The sequence below is a fragment of the Carassius auratus genome, chromosome 27 (assembly GCF_003368295.1).
Source record: "Carassius auratus strain Wakin chromosome 27, ASM336829v1, whole genome shotgun sequence".
Lineage (NCBI taxonomy): Eukaryota > Metazoa > Chordata > Actinopteri > Cypriniformes > Cyprinidae > Carassius > Carassius auratus.
Genome location: NC_039269.1, coordinates 8,932,748 through 8,954,932, shown reverse-complemented (window position 1 = coordinate 8,954,932; position 22,185 = coordinate 8,932,748). Strand labels below are relative to the sequence as shown.

Below are 22,185 nucleotides of genomic sequence, written 5' to 3'. Positions count from 1 at the left end.
AAACACCTGCTGTTCTTATAAAATGAATGATCTTAGAAGTTACTGACAAGGACAGAACAGTGACCTATTCAAAGCAAAACATCACTTTAAAATATTAATACTTGCACAATTTGAGAGTAGGACTAAATTGTGTCACAATGCTTCATATGGGTAGCCACTACTTTTCTCACCGTCAGTAATAGCAACTCTGAGCTCTTTTTAAATTATGGATAGTGTTGTACTGCAAAAATAAAGTTGAAATCATCCAGCAGAAGCACATCTTGAGTTAATAAACTAAAATCTCATGGCAGGTTTGCCTTGAAAGGCTTGTCATTACAAACCATCAACCTCTATGGAGAAATTGTGACACTTCTACTAAAAGAACCCAACGGTTTTGCTTAATGACATAAAAACAAAAAATACAACTGAGCAATTGTGTTCCATACAAGAATTTTATTAGAAAACAAGATGCAACAGAGCAATGAAACAGCACAATGTCAGCACATTTTCAGCAGCCTGTGCCACAAACTCAACTCTGTGGTAGCTCTGTTGAAATTTAAAACATTCTCTGAGCTCTATGTACAAAACCATTTGTGAAAATCCAGAACACAAACTGGGAGAGAAAGGGAATTTAAAAAAAAAAGTTTTAAAATGCCATTTTCAGTCTGGACAACTGTAAAGGGCAACTGAGAGAAAATTACATTTTTTGATATCTACACAAATGGCAATTAACATTGCAGAAAAAAAACCCAGGCTTTTCCATATGCTAACTTCAACAAGTGGTGCACAAGAGGATTAAAGATAAAGACATGAAGTAATAAGAGAGGGACTGGAATAAAGATAAAGAGGGAATTTGAGATCTGGATCAGGGAGACACTTGAACACTGTTTGTTCTTTCTCCTTTTTCAGGACTGGGATGCTCTTGTTTTACATGTTCTCGTCCATTGCTTGATTCTCGTCGGTGCGATCGCTCTTTGCTGCGACTGCGTTTGTGTGAGCGTTCCTTACTATGGCTGCGTTCCCTTTTCCGGTTCTTCTCCTCCCCTGCTTCCTGCCTGCTCCTGCTGCCCGAGCGGGAGCGCTTCTTGCTAGATCGTTCGGTTTTGTGTTTCCTGTCTCTGCTTCTGCTCCTTGACCGTTTACTCCTCTTTTCTTCCCTGTGTTTTCTATCCTCCTTATCTTCCTTGTGCCTCCTCTCTTCCCCCTCTCCTTTACTCCTCTTGTCTTTGGACCTCTCCCGATCTTTATGGTGCTCTCTGTCTTTCCTGCGACTACGCTCCCTCTCACTCTCTGCCTCCCTTTCTTTCCGCTTCTCTCGACTGGCGCTGCGACTCCGGCGTCGTTCCCTGGTCCGGTCTGGTGTTCTGGAGCGTCGTCTATCTCGGTCTCTCTCCCTGTCTCTATCCCGGTCCTTTCCCTCCCGTTCTTTGCGCTGCCGATCTCGTTCTCGCTCCAGTTCATGGTCAAAGCTGGCGCTTTGTTTTTCTCTGTGATGGCTGCGACTCCGTGAACGATTTTGGGATCTCCTGGGACTGGGACTTTTCCTAGGTGTCCTGAACACACACACAAATAAAAATATTAAACACAGCATATACAAGTACCCTAGAACCCACAGGACACTTTGTCAAATAGGAGAGAGTGTCAATTTTGAAACAGCAATACTATTAACTGCATTCAGATTAAAGATTAAATGCAAGTCAGAATCTGATATAGACAAGCATAACTCAGAGCAGAAATAAGAGCATTTAAATTAATTTTACCCTGGATATGTTTACAAACACGGCACAATTCAACAGGATTTTCAGAAAGATTGTCTAAAATACAATGCTGTGTGACTATATTGGATACGACATTAATGTCGCAATACACAAGTCTGAGTAACTTTTCATTATGTGGTCACTACGGTTTTGGCTGTTGTTACAGATTGTTTGATATATAGTATGTGTGTTTTTATTTTTTACCTAAATCATTGCAGGGTCCATCTACAAAAAACTGCCAATTATACCAGTGGTCATTTACTTCCAAGTACATAATCGTCCATGCCGATGAGGGGAGTCAAACAGGAAAGAAAACAGCCTATTTTCTAAATTACCATGTTTATGTTAAAATCTTTATAACATATTTGGACAACAGAAAACTGTACACAATAAAAAAAAAAAAAAAAAAAAAAAAAGACCATTCATGACCCCTCCAACAACACAAGAAATCAGTTGAGTTTAAGTTCAAAAGTGTCCATTACATACAAACAATTACAAGGAAATTACAAATGCCACATTAAATTAAACATTAAAGTAGATAAACTGAAATGTTATTTTCTTGTAAAACATACGCCAGTAATCGGTTTTAATTACGGAGTAATTATTGTTGGTCTTAAATAGTTCATTCAAAATGGCTGATCATTTAAATAAGCTGAAGCTATAAAAAAAGCTGAAGAAGTTGCTTTATTACATCGCCACTACCATTCAAACAGCACCACAAACGGTGATCACCGCTGATCTCGTTAGCCAAATAATGTCATCCCAGTCACACACAACAAATGTACCTGGAACGGCGCCTATCACCATGCCTTCCCGAATCGGCTGCCTCCTCTGCATCCTGCTCATCTTTTTGGGGGGGTTTACGTGGTCGGCTCTTCATGTGTTGGTCGATTGCTTTCTGCGCAGGAACAGGTATTCGTGGGAACAACGTTGAGAACCATTCCAGCTTGGTCAGGAAGGAGCGGAGCATCTCTCCGATCGTCATTACGCACCCTCCTCCAGCCTTCACATCCAACTCCTAATCACAAAAAACCAAAGAGGAGCAAAACCATTAAAACTACAATCACAAACATGAACACACTCAGACATGCACTTATCACATGACCTCTGGTATACAGGATAACTACAGGATAACGCTAATAATTACACTTTACACTGTCCTGAATGAAATGCTTCATTTGTGATGACCAAATACTGAGTCTTCACCTCTGCTCTCACCTGACTTAATATTCAGAATTTACAGGTGCACAAAGTAATTTTGTTTGTCCACTGACCATCATATTGGACTTTACAGTAACAAATAATCAGCATGTATACAAAAGGAATACCATCATTTAAATACCTTGATCACTAGCTAAAAAAGATGCCATTTAATAATAGAACTTTAGTGCACCTTTAACATAAGTCGAAATATTTTCTGTCTTTCTTCATTGACTTCTTACAGAAAATAGAGTTTATTATATTAAATTTCAATTGATCAAAACACTGCATGACTGTGCTTCAAAATAATTAGCTTCCACAACGTCTCTTACTATGCAATGACTCAAAATAGGTGCGATGCAGAGGAGGTTGTAGGTCAGCTGACATATACATGCTGTACCAGTGCGTGTGAAGGGGTGGAGTGGGTGGGTGAGCTTGTCTAACTGCACTCACGAACGCCAGCCAAGAGTGTGGAGCACACCCTATATCCAATCCACCCGCATCACAAGGGCCATCTGGGAGAGAGAACAGGGCAGTCAGCCAGAGACACGCATTACCACCACCAAGCCTGGCAGCAATTTCTACTCAAAGCAAATTAGATCTCCTTTTCTGGACTTTAAAAAAAATGGATAATATATTACCAACTTGTTTACAGGTGAGAGTGGGCGTGCTGGAGCACAAGAGATGAGCCAGCACCCAGTAATGGATATCTGATATTTAATGTCAAACATAAATGTCTCTATGAATCACAGAAGCATGCTGCCATATTCACACTTATGTGGGCTAAGAGAATATTGCATGCTATTTAACATTTGACCACAGAGGAATAACCAGAGAACTTCACATCTGGTTGACCATTTGTTAAGAGTTTGTGCTGATCTCAGAAAAGACATGGCATACCCAGTGAAATAAGAAACCAGTCATCTAAAGTCTTAGGTAAACTTGCCACCACACACACAGTTGTAACCGTGTATCTCAAGAGGAACATTAAGCCAAATGAGGTCAAAGGTTGAAGGACAGCAATGTGCATCACAATCAGCATTTGGCCTAAAACTTACTGGTTACAATTGGGTACATTAGAAATAAGAGAGAGAGATTAAGGCATTACCCGTGGTGACATACCTCCTCGTCGTCAAGGAACTCATCATACCAGTCCACCAAGTCAGAAGGAGGTTGAGTATACCTACAATACACAGATTTAACATTATAATTGTGTATTCATGGAAGCCAGAAAATATGCATCATCCAAACAAACAATGTAGCTTGACCTAAATATTTATGCAATTACCAATACCATCAGATGTACAGCAATTTGGGTACATCTGCTCAACATATTCATACTCCTTTGCTAAATACAATGTAAGAATGTGATTATTCTAAGTAGTTTACCCACATGAACCTCTATAGCAGTGTTAAAAAACAAAACATGAAGTGACTTCTGAAACGGTTACAAAAAACAATTTAGATAATGTTATGTGTTCGGACTCATACCTGATGTACATGAAGCCCAGTGACCTGATATAGGGCGAATCTGTGTGAGTGATGAGACCCATCACTTGTTTACGGGTCAGTTTCAGTGTAAATAGCTTATACAGCAAGCAAAATGCAGTGGACACAATCCCACCCGTACCGACTCCTCGAACCTGCAAGACAAACATCATAAATCTTACAGCTAGACTAATTTCCTTCTTCAGTGAACCTCTCCCTTGTTTAATTAAAATGACAAAGAGGATGGGAGCATGAAGTCGAGGAGGTCTCAAGGCACGTACTTCTACTTACCCCTCCGCACATTCCCGTCTGCCCCGCGGTCTTCCTGCTGCCTTTTTCCCATGGCTCCATATGATTGACCTGAGAAAGAAAATCAGATGATTATAGAGGAAAAATACAACTCAATCTAACCTTTTTTCAAACCTAGATTCTACAACTTACTGTTAATCTGCTACTTAAAGCTTACACTTTAAAATCATGAAAAGTGGAAGGGGAAAAAAGTTCACAATATTTTTGCAGTACAGTACAGGCTAACAGAAATATACAATATTTTCCATATTAACAATAAAGGGCCGTTCATACAAAGGACGATAACTTTGGATAAAAACATCTGCTAAATGATTAAATGTAAAGTTTAATTTAGTCCTTGTAATTCTATGAGAATAGGTTAGTTCACACCACAACTGTAACGACAAAGAGGAATGATATCGTAGGAATCACTCTCAGAATGATTAATTGTGACCCTGGACCACAAAAGCAGTCATAAATTGCATGGGTATATTTGTAGCAATAGGCAACAATACATTGTCTTTTATGCCAAAAATCCAGAGGATATTAAGTAAAGAACATGTTCCATAAAAACACTTTGTATATTTTCTTACCATAAATAAATCAAAACGTAATTTTTTTTAACTGGAAATATGCACGGCTAAGAACTTCAGTTGGGACAACTTTAAAGGTGATTTTCTTAATATTTAGATTTTTTTGCAACTTCAAATTCCAGATTTTCAAATAGATGTATCTTGGGCAAATTTTGTCCCATCCTAACTAACTATACATCAATGGAAAGCTTATTTATCAGCTTTCAGGTGATGTACAGATCTCAAAATTTGGTTTTGTGGTCCAGTCATATTTCTCCAGCTTATGAACGACAAAAGGACACTGAACACTGAAACTGTGTCCACGACATATCTGCATAGCGCTCGTAATAAAATTACCCTGTCCGTTGGTAAAAACACAAATATGTAAAAATGATCTTCATAGTTATTGCTCTTAGTGTGAACGGTCCTTAATAGTAGAAACTGCGGGTGCTGTGGTGAATTTCTGTTATCTAAGTTAATCTATTTTAGGGACTTAGTCACTATTCACTTTGATTGAATGATTTTCCATACAATTAAAGCTAATGGTGACTAAAGCTGTCATTCTGTTGAACTAAAGTAGCTTAATCTCACTGGTTTGGGTTAAATGTTAATAATGGATATGAGTTAATGATGACAAATTTCATTTTTGAGGTAACGTTAACCATTCATATAACGTTAGGCATAGGTTATTTTGAACTAGTTAGCACAATTAGCATCCATAGACTAACACGGCCTAGTTCAGCTCACGTAAAACTACATTTAAAACAAAAGACAAGTAACAGTCATTTAAAAACTTTTTAAGCCGAGTAAGAAAAATAACAACCAATGAGCAATACTCGAAACTCCAATGTAACACAAATAAGAAAACCGCGGGCTTCACGCTCGTAGGCCCGGGTTAATTTCGCCACCTTGAAGTAAATCTCGTCCACCACCTCGTGGTACGTCTTGAGCTCGTACAGCTGGACCTTGAAGTATGGCGACGACAGGACGTTTGTCAGGATCATGGGGTTGAGGTTCATAGTCTTTTCGTTGCCCCATAACGGCAAGTTGTTCCCGTGTTTCCCGCCAGCCGGTTTGCTCACGGCCTGCTGCTGTTGTTGCTGCTGACTAACCGCCATGGCAGTTCTTTCACAACGCCATTAAACTACTAAACGAAAGAAAAACGAACGTTGCCCCTAACGAATATCGCGGCAACTCGTTCAACGAGGTGCGCGAGTGACAGACCGACGCCTCTTAATTCATTCGAATTTGATTTTGGGTCGTTTGATCGTATTCTCAGCGATTAGAAGACGCACGCGAAGCGTTCAGTTACCGTCACGCCGAGTAATGGGGACAAGATGGCGCACGGAAGAGGGGCGGCGGAAAGGGACGCAAGGCTGGGGTTGCCAAGTTGTCACAGTAAAATGCTTATTTTCTCTCTAGAAAGAAGAAACTGGGGAAATGCTTTAGAAAGTTTGAGTAACAAATAATATGTAATGATGCTTTAAAAAACATTAATAAAAAAAATATGTATTTATTTGTGAAAATAAAAACAATGGGGTTCGTCTACAAGTGGAAAAAAGTTAATCGCTAACTGCATTGCTTAGGAATATGTTTTACGCAGGACTTGGCAACACAATCCTCCAGCGTGGTTTACAATAGCTTGTTACCTGACTGCAGATGTCTTACATAGTCCATATAAATATTGTTAAAGGCGCTTATGTTTTTCCATGCTCTTGGTGTTGTGTGGCAGTAACGCTCCAAATTTAAGGCCAAGGCTGCATGTTTTTAAGATGTGTTTATTATGATTATGGGACATGTATTTCAACTTAATATAATAAATAATATAGATGTAAACTGTGCATCGCCAGTTCAATTATAACAACATTTATTTTAGATGTGCAAAGACAACTACCCAGCATAGCAAGTAAAAAATACAAAATCAAATACCAGATTTCTTTTTAAAACAAAATATATTTCTTAAAATGTAACTTATTACAGTGAAGCACATATATGGCATGTTGAATTTTGTTTAAAATCATTTATGTATTTTGACCTTTATGATGAAATGAAACATCAGATATCATAAATCTTTATTTCTTTGACTTCAATTTTTCTATAGTTTGACAGTTGTCGCTATCAGAAAGCCTGAACACATAAATTAAATTAACGTTTTTGCCTTGTATACATACATTCATAAATGTATTACAGTTTTGTAATCTACAATATGAAATCTGATAAACCGCCCTTTTGCATATTCTTTTAAACAAATTTTTGCAGTAAAAACTACAAAATATCCCACATTTACAAACCCCTTTCAAAAAACACAACAGCATTAAATAAATCCTAAATACATCTTCTACATCTCTCTTTAGCTGAAAAGGAATGCCATGGATTATGCCATTTCAACAAAAAGTCCACTATTTGCAACGTCCATCCCCGTGCAACTTGTGCTCAAGTCTTGTTTATGATGACAAAATGCTGACAGCACTAAAATGGGATCTTAGAAACAGACTAATTTGTGGGTCATTCTGACTGGGTGTTGAACCAAGAGTCGCCTACAGTACAGACCATCTTAGCGGTCATCTGTTTACTGTACATTTTAATTTGATCACTATGCATGGTCTCACAAAAAGACAGATATATGACTTCAAGTTGTCCACTTGAAATCAGTAGTATATTAGTATACTTTTTAAATAATCTGTAACACGTCTTTTTGGTTCCAACAGTGGTTCCAAGTGTTTTTTTAAAGTGTCTCTGAGAACTATATCTATCCATTTTTGGTAAAAGAATACCAATCCCAAGTATTTCCTGTCACTCTGAGCTTAAGCAAAGCTTCTGTCTGTCTTCAGGGCTTTACCGCTAGGTGGAGCAGTGATTGCACAAATTCCTAGAGCCCACGTGTCAGGAGCCCAATATAGAACTGCTACTTGTGATCGAAGACAACTGCTGTCTTCTGGTTTGACACAGGATATTACATCACCTTCCCCCATGGACATTCAGTCTAGCGTTTTATAACAACCTGTTCAAAAGCTCCTGCACCAACCCTGAATGATTGAAAGAGAGAGACAGAAGGCATTATATTACATTATATTACATTACAGAATTACATTACCTCAGTCTGCAATTTTATGATGTTGTCAGAGCTCATGTAACATAATATCTCTCTGTAATCTGCTTCTTATAATGCAAAACACAATGACCATGTATCACACAAGGACGGCATAAGCGGACAATGCAAGTGGCCGGTGGCGACCTTGCGGCTGGGAAAGTTACATAATATAACTCACCTGGTGTGCTGAGAGCCCAGTGCAGTGCTGCCTCCTGGCCCAACAAATAGTCGCAGACCCTCCTCTGCAACACACACATACATATTTAGACATCATTCAGTTTGTACGAAGGCTTAATATATTTACATATATTATATGTAAATAATATACATAAATAGTGCTGTCAAACGATAAATCGCGATTAATCCCATCCTAAATAAAAGTTTTTGTTGACATAATAAATGTATTTGTGTGTGTATTTATATTATCTTAATAAATATACACAGTGCATACGCATATATTCTACAAAAAAAACTTTTATTTTGAATGCGATCAATCGCGTTTAATCATTTGACAGCACTAATATAAACCCTCATATCAACTGGTGAATGATAAAAAGGGCAAAAACCTCCCTAATCATACCATAACAATATACAGTACATATATGAGAAGTTCCTTATGCTTATCAAGACTGCATTTATTTGATCAAATACTAGCAATATTGTGAACATTAAAATTTTTCTCCCAATGTTTTTTTTCTCCATTCTGTCACCAATGGAGTTTTGGTTCCTAGCTGCTGTTGCCTCTGGCTTGCTTAGTTGGGGACACTTAATTTCCAGTGATATCGTCAACTTGATTGCACAGATACTAAACTGAACTGAGCTGGATGATGACATCACTGAATTCAATGATGAACTGCCTTTACCTTAAAATTTTGTGTTTACTATTGTCCTTTTGCATTATTGACACAATTTTCTTTTTTAATACTGTAAAGATACTTTGACACAATTCTGTACTGTTAAAAGCACTTTATAAACAAAGGTGACTTGACTTTACAATAAGGTCTCATTGTAGAAGCATTAGCAAACATGAACTAACAAGATGTTGGAAAAGATGTTGTGGCAACTAAAGTTGCTGTCTCTAAGGTCTATCAGTGAATAAGAGAGAGAGAGAAGATGGGAAATTTAACTATCTGTTTGTTTGAGACAGTAGAAGTAACCATAGTAAACATTCATCTTACAAAGCCACAATGTGGTGCATATTAAAGTGCAACTGAGCATCTGTGGTAAAACGCAGAGTCTTATGAATGCACTGAGCGCCAACTATGGGACAGTAGAATACAGTGTGCTGTGATATGAAGGTCTGTGTCAGCTGGTCATATCTGACGTTTCCATTTGTGTGCATCTACTTGGATGTTGACCACAGCCTGGTGTTTCGGAAGTGGAGATGATGTTTAAATTTAAACTTTTTTTCAGGGAGGTTGCTGTTCAAAGTACACCTGTAGAAGCAGATGTCATTACCGTAGATGTGTGTGTGTACATTTTCTTTGGCAAGTTGCAATATAGTCTTGGTAGATTTTTAAAGGAAAAAATAATAGCATGATTTCTGAAAGATCATATGACATAAAGACTGAAGTAATGATGCATAAAGTTAAGCATTGCCATCACAGGAATAAATAGCATTTTAAAAATATGGTCAGACAGAAAATAGCTATTTTAAATTGTAAAAATACTTCACTGTTTTTACTGTATCTTTGATCTAATAAATGCAGCCGTGGTGAGCTTTAGAGACTTCTTTAAAAAATATTAAAAAATCTTGCAAACCCCAAACTTTTGAACAATTGTGTATGCCTTCATATTGCATCCAGCTGTGCTATTTCAAGCGAGCACATAAAATAATTTTTTACATGATATGGCTATTAAACATCTGAACTGTAAATGCTACATGCATCAATGTGCTTTCTAAACACTACCTTCATTACTGGAGTCCAGTATGCTGTGGCTGAAGTCTTGGCCCTGTAGGATTGTCTCGATGATATCATCAGCATCCACTCTGGTAGCATCCACTCGCTTTAGCTGAGACTCAACCGAGTCCTGTTTTACAGGGTGCCTGAAATACAAACATACACAAGAAATACACTCTTTACTAAAAGATTTTCTAGATTTTGCAGGAAGAGCTAATGCACACACGTTTACCTGTTGGCTGTGATCCCACTGTGGGATGGTGTGGCTAAGTGCTGGGGTAAAGGTGTACAGGCATGTGAGCGGGACTCTCTGTCCTCACTGGGTTCTGGTAGGCTGCCAATCCCAGTAGAGGCACTCCCCACAGACAAATTCCTCCTATGAGAGAGCTCCGTCAGGCTGGAGGAGCGCGAATTAGCCGTGCTGTACCCTACAAGAATGTCCAGACTGATCAATATTATATATATATATATATATATATATATATATATATATATATATATATATATAATGCAAAAAGTCATAGAAAAAAAAGCCAGGAAAGCAAAACATGTGAATGAACAGACCGGAAAACTTGGACTGCTGGCTGGCGTAACTGGCTGTTCTTGAGTGACCACACTTTCCCAGTTCATCTGGAACAGAACCATGACTGAAGCAACTTTTTCTTAGGTTTTCTAGAATAAAATAAAATAAATTAAAAAATCAGTGGAATGTTTCCATCATTGTGAAATTTGGAATTGTTGAAATGCGAAGTGGACTTTACTAGGTCTTTAAGAAAATGAAATGTACCAATGCAGTCAAAAGTTTGGAATAATCATTACATTTTTTATAAATCACATTTTAAAATATTCAAATTGAAATAATAGTTCACAATTTTACTGTTTTCACAAATAGCAGCGCGTTCATGAGCATAAGAGACAAAAAAAAAAAAAAAAAAAAAAAGCATATTATTCCAAACTTGGCCGATGTATAGGTAGTGATTTTGTGTGAGGATTGTGGAGGTACCTGTACAGATTTGAGTTGCACTCTGTGTCTCTGCTCTTCTGTCCTCATCTAGACATATATCTATTTCTCCTGGAAAACCAATGGTCATTGCAGTGGATGGAGGCCTGGAAGAGTCAAAAATATCTCCATTAAAAACATATAAACATACAAAAACATAACAAATGATCAAAATAAGACATTGCTCCATATACAAAATCACATAATATATTTTCTTAAATAAACAGTAACCTAAATATTTTTTTATTTAAAGAAATGTATTTAGATATTTAAACAAATTCAGGCTCCTAATTTTTTACTTGTGAGTCTTAATATTTAGAGGGAAAAAAAAAAACAATAAGGTTGAGTAAATGATGACAGAATTGTGTATTTTCTGTGTAAATCATTCTTTTAATAAACTGAACCCAGCCAGATCATAGAGAAGAAATAATCTATAAAACACAGATTTCAGGAGATATTAATCCATAAAGTACTAATCTGGCATTTCACTGGTTTTAGTGCCTCTAAAACCAACAGTGACATAAAACTAGAATGCACCAGCCAGAGCTAAAAGCACTCGAGGTGCAGTATGAGCATTCCCACACACACAAACACCCCGATAACACTTCTGCAGGATCCACAAACACACACTCACCGGGAAACACCACCAAACACTTTGATTTATGAGTGCGCATGGCTATTTTTGACAACCATTCAGAGTGAAGCAATGATACTGAACTCTCACTAGAGCAGGATTCACACACACACACACACACACCTCTTCATGGATGTTTAAATATCACTCATTTCAGTTGCTAATCCACTGTCACAACACTGTACGTGTTGTTTTAATGGGAGATTGTGTGCCAGTTTGCTTACGTAACAGGAAGCACACCTTTCATTGTTTCTGGGTGCTGTGTGAGATGATTAATATTACCCCCTCTAAATGTCAGGATAAATGTCAACTATTTCAACATGCATGCAAACATATTCACACACTTAATGTATTTCAATATACTAGAAATACTAGTGCATCTGAATATAATCAGACTTGCTTAATGTGAGAGGGCAGTGAAAAAAGAAAACTTATAATGTTAATTATTGATCAGAAATGTGATTATTATTTTTATTATCAACAACCTTCCTATTACCGGTGTTGAATAACATAACATTTTTCATTATTGTGCTACTTCTAATACTTATCATTCAGAAGAAAACACACCCAATATGCTGATTTGCTGCTCAGGAAACATTTATTATTTTTCATGTTAAAAACAAATGTGCTGCTTAATATTTTTGAGGAAACCATGATAGTGACCCCGAAAAAAGTATTTTTCTGGGTGACTAGTAGTCGTTCATTTTAAGTATTAGTGGACTAATTGTACGTTTATGAATAAACCATTTAAATCATTATAATGAACATTTAATTGCCTACATAGCCTTATAAGTGTTCAAGCACACTTATAAAGCTTGCCACAGCGCACCGACAGAAGTAATGATTATGAATGAGGATAAAAGGAAAAAACAGTAAGGAGGCTGCATTAAAAATGTAATAATTCACTGATTAACATCTTTACAGATGAATCGGCATCTTAAGAGATGAATCGGCGACACTGACTTATCATCTCTGCAGTATTGATGCGCCTGTTTGCCTTTTTCATATGCATTACATAATCTGAGAATATTTGTTTTCCATTCTAATTGGTTCAGTTGAAAGTAGACGTTTCACTCTCTATAGATATATATATTTTTTATGTCTGTAAAGCAAAGATATACATGTTTAGCGCTCAAGTGAAATGATGGAAGCGCGTCCTGTTTACTTTCATTATTTTACAAAAGCACATTTTGTTTTTATTGTGAGTGCGACTAAGCAACTAATAAAATATTTGTCGACCAAGCCTTTTCTGGTCGACTAGCGGTTAAATGACTATTAGGGGGCAATCCTACATCTTTTTGAGGATTCTGTAGTCTTTACTGTCACTTTTGATCAACTGAATTGAATAAAAGTATAATTTCTTTTGAACATAAATCTTACTGCTAACTTTAGAATGGTTGAGTAAACATACCAACTTAACTAATAATCAGAGGTTTGAAGCTAAACATCACCAGACAGGAAGTGGTTGAACAGGACTTCCTGTGTTCATGCAGTCCTAGACATTGGTGTCAGAAAAACACTGGCACAAGCACTCTGGCACAGATGCATCGACACGCAAACAAATACAAAGGCATAACGACAGCTGCGTTGGCTATTGTCGCACAGTTTCAAGGTCATTCTGAGCTGCTGGGTTACTCGACCAGCGTGGTCTTTCTGTATCACTTGTTAAACTTAAATAAACTAGACTGGAGACCAGCATCCCAAATATATGCTGGTCTTTTCAAAAGGAAGCAGATTTTAGATTTGAATATGAAATTCAAACTTTTCAAAATCTATTCAAAATTAAGGGACAACTTACGTTTTAAAGCAAGGATCGCCTGACATTAACTGCATACTGATTATGACCTAGACAAAGGGAGAGAGGTGGTGAGTGGTTACATAAACATACAGTATGAGATATAGCAGACTGTATATTTCATGAATAGCCCTGAAAACATTAAGATACTGGAGAATTGTGTGGTAAATTGTGTTTTGCTGAAGGAACATTTTTATTGATTGAGCCACTGTAAGATTTAAGGCTACTGAAATAACAGCCCATAAATGCACAGTATACACACAAATTAATCCATGAAAATAAATCTATAAAACAAGGTTGATGCTGTTTTCAAAAATGTAAGGACATATACACATTATTATTTTGTTTACTGTAAATGTATTATGTTAAGTGATGTTTACTATTATTTTTACTTAAAATATGATTTAAAAATGAAAAAAGTTTGATTCATATTTAATATTATTAACATATAATACTGAATATATTAATATAGTGAAATAATAATGATGATGATTATTATTAATATTACTGTAACGATATTTAAAACTCCATATACATCGGGAAGAAGGAGGCGGGAACCGGCGCACAATCAAAACATAATTTTAATATTCAAAAATAAACAAAACAGCGCGTCAGCCCCTCACGGCGACTGCCGTGCACAAATAAAAGCCAAAACATAAAATAATATCCCAGGCCTGGTCCTCTCTCGTCCTTCACGGTCGTCACTCCAGTTTTATATCCTTCCATCTCCTACGTGGGACTCGATACTGGCGGTGGGGCGCAGGTGTAGCTCATCTCCAATCACTACACCTGGCCTCACTCCTCGTTCCCACGCCTCTCGGCCCCGCCCCACTCGCCACAATTACATATGATGTGAGTACCACTGTTGAGTGTTTTTGGTGCCATTTCTCAGCAAACCCCATATTTAAGAATCTAAGAAGAACCAAATTTTAATTATTGCCACTTCTACTTTTCAACTCAATGGCAACTTAAAATATGGTTTGAAATATAAAAATACAGCATTATATGAATTTTGTTATTATTAATATTAATAATAACATTCATTAACAATGTTTTTTTTTCCATAATATGTATTTACTATTATTATTATTATCTGGTTAAGATATTTTATTATATTTTTATTCTTAAGAACATTATTATATAATAATATTCTTAACAATTTCTAAATAATAACTATTTTAAGGGCCCAATAATCAGCAAACCCAATATTAAAGTATCAGTCAGAAACTTGTGAATATATATAATATAATATAATATAAAGTCCCATATATAGTGTAAAATAACTTTAATGCGAAACATGACTTATTTCTATAATAAACTTACAAATATGGCATCACGTGTGTGCCTATATGTTAATGGGCTGCAGTGATGCAAGTTAAAATGGTCTGGTCATGTGTGTGGCTCTCTACAGCTATAAATGTGCAGTCCTGTGAAATTTTGGGTGCTCTGCGATCAGCTCCAGGCGGAGGTGGAAGGATACAGGCCTGTGGAATTCTGGGGGCGCTGTGAACCGCTCCAGGCATAGGTGGGGGTAGTGGATTGGAAAAAACAGCGCAACACAGGCCGAAGCATGCCACACATGAAGTAACACAACACCGCACACAGATCGGAGGAGACACGCCCCTCACCCCTCAACTGTGCTTCTTCATTAGAAAGTTTTCTGCTATGTATGTGTGTGTGTGTGTGTGTACCTTCAGTATAGAGTTGTCCTGACGTGTGTTTTTGGTGTTGTATCCCTCCAACAGGCAGTGCCGTGTGGTGCTTCCTGAACCGGCAAACTCAGCCAAGTTTAAATCAGCAAACCCAAGCTGTATGACACACACACTGTATCAGTGCCAGTGATCTGACAGAAAAAGTCTTCATTATCCATAGATAAACTGAGCTTACCTTTGCAAATGTCTTCCCACCTTTAAGCTCCTTTATAAAATAAAAAACAAAAATCAAAAACCTCACCCAATCCAACTACATTTGAACAGAAACAAACAGCTTAGAGCCCATTTTAACAATAATGATGTTTGGTGTTGGGGGGTAACGCAATACAAGTAACATGAGTTACATAATCAGATTACTTTTTTTAAAGTAACTAATTAAATTCATTACATTTTAAATATCTGAGTTACCTTTTCTTTTCTTTGCTACTGACCTCCGATGATCCAATTCAATAATACTAAGCATGACACATTTGTGTTTCATTTTTGTTATTGCTGAATTTTCATATTCTTCAAGCAATTTGTTTGAGCTGCGCTCTCTACTAATCAGACTTGAATTTACATTTCCTTCAGCCGGATGCATATTTATTTCACTTTTATTGTGAAAGGGCTTTTAGATTTGTAAAATAACTACTTTTTTATATTAAAAACAAACAAGCAACTCTTAAAAGTTAATTCAAAAGTAGCATACTTTCCTTAAAATGTTAACATAAAAGTTACTTTTTTATGGTTTAACTCAATATTGTAATGCATTACTTTTAAAAGTAACTTCCCCAACACTGAGAATGCTACATCATACCTTTCTTACAGACACCCGAAAAACACATGGATCCAACACCCCTGTCCCTGCATTAGCACTCATCTTACATAAGAAGGAGAATCTTTTCTTCCATTTAACACAATTCACCAGAACTGGCTCTCTGCAGGAGAAAGCACAAGAAAGATCATGTAGATTGTGTAGACAGAAAGACTGAAACAGACTGAAAGATTAAATGACAGACAGACTGATAGATGAAATCTGAATACAGTGTTTACTGTCGAAACACAATGAAATCTCATTTCTTTACCGCTGTTATTAGGGAAAGTGGTTCAGACAAAGCATTTGTCAAGGCTGAATAAAAACGCACATTATAATGTCTACGGGGACATTATTACTTTGTTACAATGTCTGTTACATCATGTTTATTCTGATTGTGAAATACTGTGCATTCTGTAAGTAATATTTCTGAATAATATTTGTTTTTCACTGACTTTGTACGTGTTTTCCCTGAAAGCATAGATACACTAATGCCAAGTAAACCTTCGGCTGTATTGTTTATGCGGAGGAACGTCTGGAATTCAGATATGGAATGTAACCGTTTTGTAAAATGCAGACTAACGTTACTGTTGCCACAACAAGTCCAGCCTCGACGGTTAGAGGAAGGAAAGCATTAGCTAATCAGTCCCAGCCCACTTCTGGCGACCTGTTGAGCAGAACACCCCCCTCTCATTCATCTCCTGCCAAAATACACGTTCCTCTATAACAAAATCATCTGCAATGTTTCGGAAAATGTCTCGATGTCAGTTTTATGCGCGTCTAGGTTAACGTTAATTGAGCCAAACGAAAGGAAACACGCGAACAAAAAACAAGCACTGCTTGTCAACTGTCATTAAAAACCTTTGATCATCTCGAACTCATTCATCATTAATCAGGCAACCGAATGAAAATAAGTCAATTATTTCAAGATTAAACAGGCTTGATGTCCTTTTTCATATTCAGCATCAGAAATAAATGTATTATTTAACATTATTTCATATTAATATTAAATAGGGCTGCATCTGGACATTTATTTAAATATATACACACACATACACACCTATCACTTGAATAAAATATTTAAATAAAATAATATACTGGATAAATTGAGTTGCTGTCACCTCGAAGACTCATCTGAGAAGCCTCCGTCCGTCAGTCGAACCTTGCAGAACAGAACTCCATTCACGTAAGGGACAGACGACAGCTCCTCCAGCTCCACATCAACTTTAAACTTGAACCTCTTCTTCTTCATCATGATGAAAGCCATGTATCGAATATGTATAGGACGACAGAATGGCTGCTATACTCCACGAATGGGATTTCAGGAGATGAACCCAAACGCTTTGACGTGCCGTGGTGTCGGTGTGTGTGCGGGACGGTAGTTTTTTAAACGCTGCTGACGACATTTTAAAATAAAAGCCCTTCCAAAATATATCATGCTTACAATTAGACAGAATGGGTTTAGAAAATTATTTATTTGAGTGAATTAATAACGTTTTATAGCAATGGAATCTAAAATAGTTTATTACTAATTTTTTTTATTTATCTTATGGCTAATATGGAGATCGAGGAGGAAAACACGTACATTTTATTCAGAAGACTATTTCAATAATAATAATAATGTGTGTGAGTGTGTGATATATAATTTCATAGATTGGTGTAATTATTTTAGAATATAAAAATAACCATATTTATGTATGTACGTATAAATTGTATTTATATTTCTGTGTATATTTGTAATTATGTTTTTTTATATATATATATATATATATATATATGTAAGTCCAAAGAGGGCTTTTGTGGCTGAGTCTTAAAAGACCAGAGAGAGAGAGAGAGAGAGAGAGAGAGAGAGAGAGAGAGAGAGAGAGAGAGAGAGAGGGTGGTCTTGGAGGACTCCTACTGGTCGATGCTGTAACATGACCCTTCTAATGTCAATAATGATCTTTTTCTATTGGCCTCCATAACTCTGTGTCATCCTAATTTTTAGTTGAAGAAAAAATGAAAAATATTAAGGTATTTAGATAAGGGAACATAATTTCATATGAATAGAGGTAGGTCAATTTTAGTCTCATGTGACACGGGATGGGACAATACAATTTTAAGAAATTAAATAGTTTATCACATGATGTGATAGCGGTTAAGAAAAAGTTCAAGTTGGACTTTTATTTGCGTTTATAGCACCTTTGAATTTACAGACTATTTTATCCTTCTTCATTGTACCAACATTACAACATACGTATAAAGAATATACAGCATATAAAAGGGAGTACAACACAAGATATAAATAACTATTAAGAAAAATACAAAATACAAATACAGTTTAAAACATTATATAGGCCTACCATGCTGCGTGGAGTTTAAGTACAATATATGTACATCGATTTTGCATAAACATCACTTCTTTCTTAGCAAATACGGTATACTGTACTGTAAAACAATTAGTGTTGTGCATTGATTCAGTTTAACTTAAAAAACGTTGATTTCTAAATCAACTTTCTGTTGGCGTGAGCAAACTAACGGTCCACCAGAGGGAGGCAAATCGTCACGAAAGCATAGACTGCTAACCCGTGAACACAGATTACAGAATTACCGAATTGCTAAGGATCATAGCTACTTTGAATTTTTTACTAATGCAATTTGAATAGTTGAAGTAGATCTGCAACTGAAGTATGCTTTGCAACTTGCAGTCTAACATTACAGTGGCAATTATATACAGTAATATAATATGCAATCAAATATTACAAGTTTTGTAGACTTTTTTTCATATTATTTTGCAAGTAATTATATGTAATCTGTTTCACTTTTTTTTTAAAATCAAACTACATTGTTGTCTTTGTCAATTAAGTACTTTAAACGCTTTGCAAATAATAGACTTTATACTTCATTTGTACCCATAGGGCAATTGGTTTTGCAGCAAGATAAGCACAGAACAGTCACAGATGCACAAATACAAAACAAAAACACATAAGAAATATTTAATGTAACTGGCCCTTGTTAAAGTAAAATCTGACAATTTCATAATATAGCAACAATTCCATAACCAACCCCATTTCAGCAACAACATCATCAAAACAAGATAATAATGTAAATAATGTAATGCTTACAGTAGCTAGTGTCAGTAAAGCTTTGACTCTGACGGGGGGAGAGGGGGAGAGGGAGAGAGAGAGAGAGAGAGAGAGAGAGAGAGAGAGAGAGAGAGAGAGAGAGATTTCTGAATGATTCCACATGCTGAATGAAGTCAGTGACACTCTCAGTGAACGGGACGCAGCGACGTTTTTCCCTTCTCGGTTTGGGAAGGAAGGTCTCACTACAGCCGGTGCAGCATGTGAAAGTCCAACACAGGCGACTTTTTTGTTTTTACACATTTTGCAGACAGTCTCTGATCATTAAGCAATTCCACCGCACTGATTTCTTCACTGAAATGCCGTCATGCCCCGCGTGAATGTCAGCTGGATTATTACGGTGCTCGCGGTGGAGCTCGCGACACTGTCCGCCGCGCACGCTCACAGCTGTCACGAGGTGAAAACGGCGTTTCAGGTGCGTCAGATCGGCCAGCTGAAATGGGTCCCGGAAACACCTGCTACAGGTGAGTGAGAACACCACGTGCAACTGTTTGTCATCTTGGTGAAGAGCGGTTTTTGTAAATGCTATTGTTGTTTGACTGACCAAACTGAAATATGTCTCATTGAAGTTTAATAGTTAATTAGGTGTTTTTGCTTAAACAACTGTATGGTTGTGGTTACTATGGAAAATCTTTCTATTGTGGTGCAACAACCAGGTGCTCTGGGTCCTATATTGTTTCATAGCACGTTTTAATGATGAAAGACAATATTTAAAGAAATAGAATACCCCAAAACGAAAATCTGCTTTAGAAAAAAAAAAAAAAAAAACCTCATTCTTAGATTTTCCAAGATGTAGATGAGTTTGATTCTTCATCTGAGCAGATCTGGAGAAATGGAGCATTACATCACTTGCTCACCAACTGATCCTCTGCAGTGTATGGGTGCCGTCAGAATGAGAGTGAAAACAGCTGATAAAAGCATCACAATACTACTCAACACTACTCCAGTCCAGACCATTATATTCCATCATGTTTTTAACTTCAAAACCTTTCTTCTGGCTAAAATATGAGCCCTCTACAAATGAAATTGCTTTCTTTTGAGCACAAAAATATTTCTTAAACAAGTGCTATTAAACTACAAAGAAAATCTTTCAAGGTAACTATATCTCAAAGGTTGTGTCTGAATCATTATTTTAGCTGCACTGCCCAGAGACTCATCCATTTCTAGTCCTGTCAGATTCGTTCCAGTGTAACTGGAATTCCAGTGTTACTTTTGCATCCTAAAAATTCCCACAGTGCGCTGTTAAAAACCATCAGCTGCTCACTATATTTACTTACAGGAAATGTTTTCATGTCTCTGCATGTTTGGCACTGTACTTTTGAACGCTGAAATGAAGATACATGTTTAACAATCACAGGTTGCATACCATTATGCAATGCATGATTGGATTGATTCCTAATTAGTATGAAGAGTTAAGTTGTTTAAATATATATGATATGATCAATATTTCATCAAGTTACCATTGGAATTCAAGAGTATTTTATTTATTTATTTATTCCTGTCAGGAAAATGTAATGTAATTACATTTAATTGGTTTAAGAAGTTTGTTTACTGATTTTTTGTCCCCCAACAAAGTGTGTGTGAATGCCCTTGTGTGCTGTAAGGCTCTGGATTCTGCACTAAATAACATGTCTTGGTAAACTTCAGACAAGGATCGTGTCAGGTTAAGGGAATCAGTGTTGACAGATGTATTCAGCCAGCTGCTTTGATGCATGACTCAGCGAACAGGAGCGAGCCGTGCTGGAATGACACTGCTCCAGCTCACGCGGGTCTAGAGTTCTCACAGTACTTGAACTCACACCCAGGTCCGGTTCTCCTATGACAGGGTTGTCCATCCTGCTCCTAGAGATCAACCTGCATAGTTTAGTAATCAAATACTAGTCATACACACTTGAACCAGTTCGTCGATGTCTTTAGGGTCACTTGGAAAGGTTACTGGGTCTAAAACACAGGCCAGCTTGACGATAGTCAGTCATTTGCTCTATCTATCTATCTATCTATCTATCTATCTATCTATCTATCTATCTATCTATCTATCTATCTGTCTGTCTGTCTGTCTGTCTGTCTGTCTGTCTGTCTGTCTGTCTGTCTGTCTGTCTGTCTGTCGATCGATTGTTCATTCGTTTGCATTTATATAGCACATTTAAAAACCACAATAGTGTATACCAAAGTGCTGTACATATACACATAAAGTATAAATATTAAGAGAGTAAAAAGAAAAGACACTTACACACACATGAAACACATAATCAATACAAAAATGCATTAAAATACACAAACATACATTTTATCCAAAAGCCAAGGAGTAAAGATAAGTCTTCAGGCGGGATTTAAAAACAGAGAAGGAAGGCACAGATCCAATGTCCAGAGGTATGCTGTTCCATGGTCTAGGGCTGGATACAGAAAAAGCGGAAAAAAAACCCCTGAGGATTGCTGATAGCTGAGAAGTTCCGACAAGTATGATGGGTATAGAACATTTGACGCTTTACACAAAAGTTATACATTAAAATGGATCCTATGCTGCAGCGATAACCAATGAAGAGATGCTATGACTGGAGAAATGATTTCTGTCCTCTCAGTACCAGTCAACAGCCTCGCGGCTGCGTTCTGGAACAACTGCAACCAATTCAGTGATGAATGATTGAGACCCATATAAAGCGCACTGCAATAATCAAGTCTGGATCTGATTTAATCCTTAAATGAGAGCATAGTTTTGATTTGGCTATTTTCCTTTTGCGTTGCAAGAAGCTGCTCTTTACCACAGCACTTATCTGTTTTTCTTTTTTAAAATCCAGATCAGTGTCAAAAATTACACCTAAATCTTTATCAAAAGGATGAATATTTGATGACAAA

General features: G+C 36.8%; 2 protein-coding genes across 3 annotated transcripts; both read right to left on the bottom strand.

The window, feature by feature from the left end:
• Nucleotides 1-417: 417 nt before the first annotated feature.
• LOC113045367 (pre-mRNA-splicing factor 38B-like) lies at nt 418-6,632 on the bottom strand. The gene is made up of 6 exons (XM_026205718.1): nt 6,193-6,632; nt 4,716-4,784; nt 4,428-4,579; nt 4,059-4,119; nt 2,522-2,754; nt 418-1,532 (listed from the first exon to the last, which is right to left on the bottom strand). Exons 1-6 carry the CDS (start codon nt 6,400-6,402, stop codon nt 845-847), a joined length of 1,413 nt encoding a protein of 470 aa, XP_026061503.1. The 5' UTR covers nt 6,403-6,632; the 3' UTR covers nt 418-844.
• A 285-nt stretch (nt 6,633-6,917) lies between these two features.
• On the bottom strand, nt 6,918-17,609 carry LOC113045366 (protein FAM102B-like). Of its 2 annotated transcripts, none has more exons than XM_026205717.1 (11): nt 17,332-17,609; nt 16,214-16,334; nt 15,593-15,622; nt 15,397-15,513; nt 13,709-13,755; nt 11,280-11,383; nt 10,841-10,906; nt 10,509-10,704; nt 10,286-10,422; nt 8,554-8,617; nt 6,918-8,310 (listed from the first exon to the last, which is right to left on the bottom strand). In XM_026205717.1, the coding sequence occupies exons 1-11, from the start codon at nt 17,475-17,477 to the stop codon at nt 8,268-8,270; spliced, it is 1,071 nt and encodes a 356-aa protein (XP_026061502.1). In that variant the 5' UTR covers nt 17,478-17,609; the 3' UTR covers nt 6,918-8,267. The 2 variants fall into 2 exon arrangements, with proteins under 2 accessions (XP_026061502.1, XP_026061501.1); XM_026205716.1 differs by having other exon boundaries at nt 6,924-8,310; nt 10,841-10,948.
• Between the last annotated feature and the right edge of the window lie 4,576 nt (nt 17,610-22,185).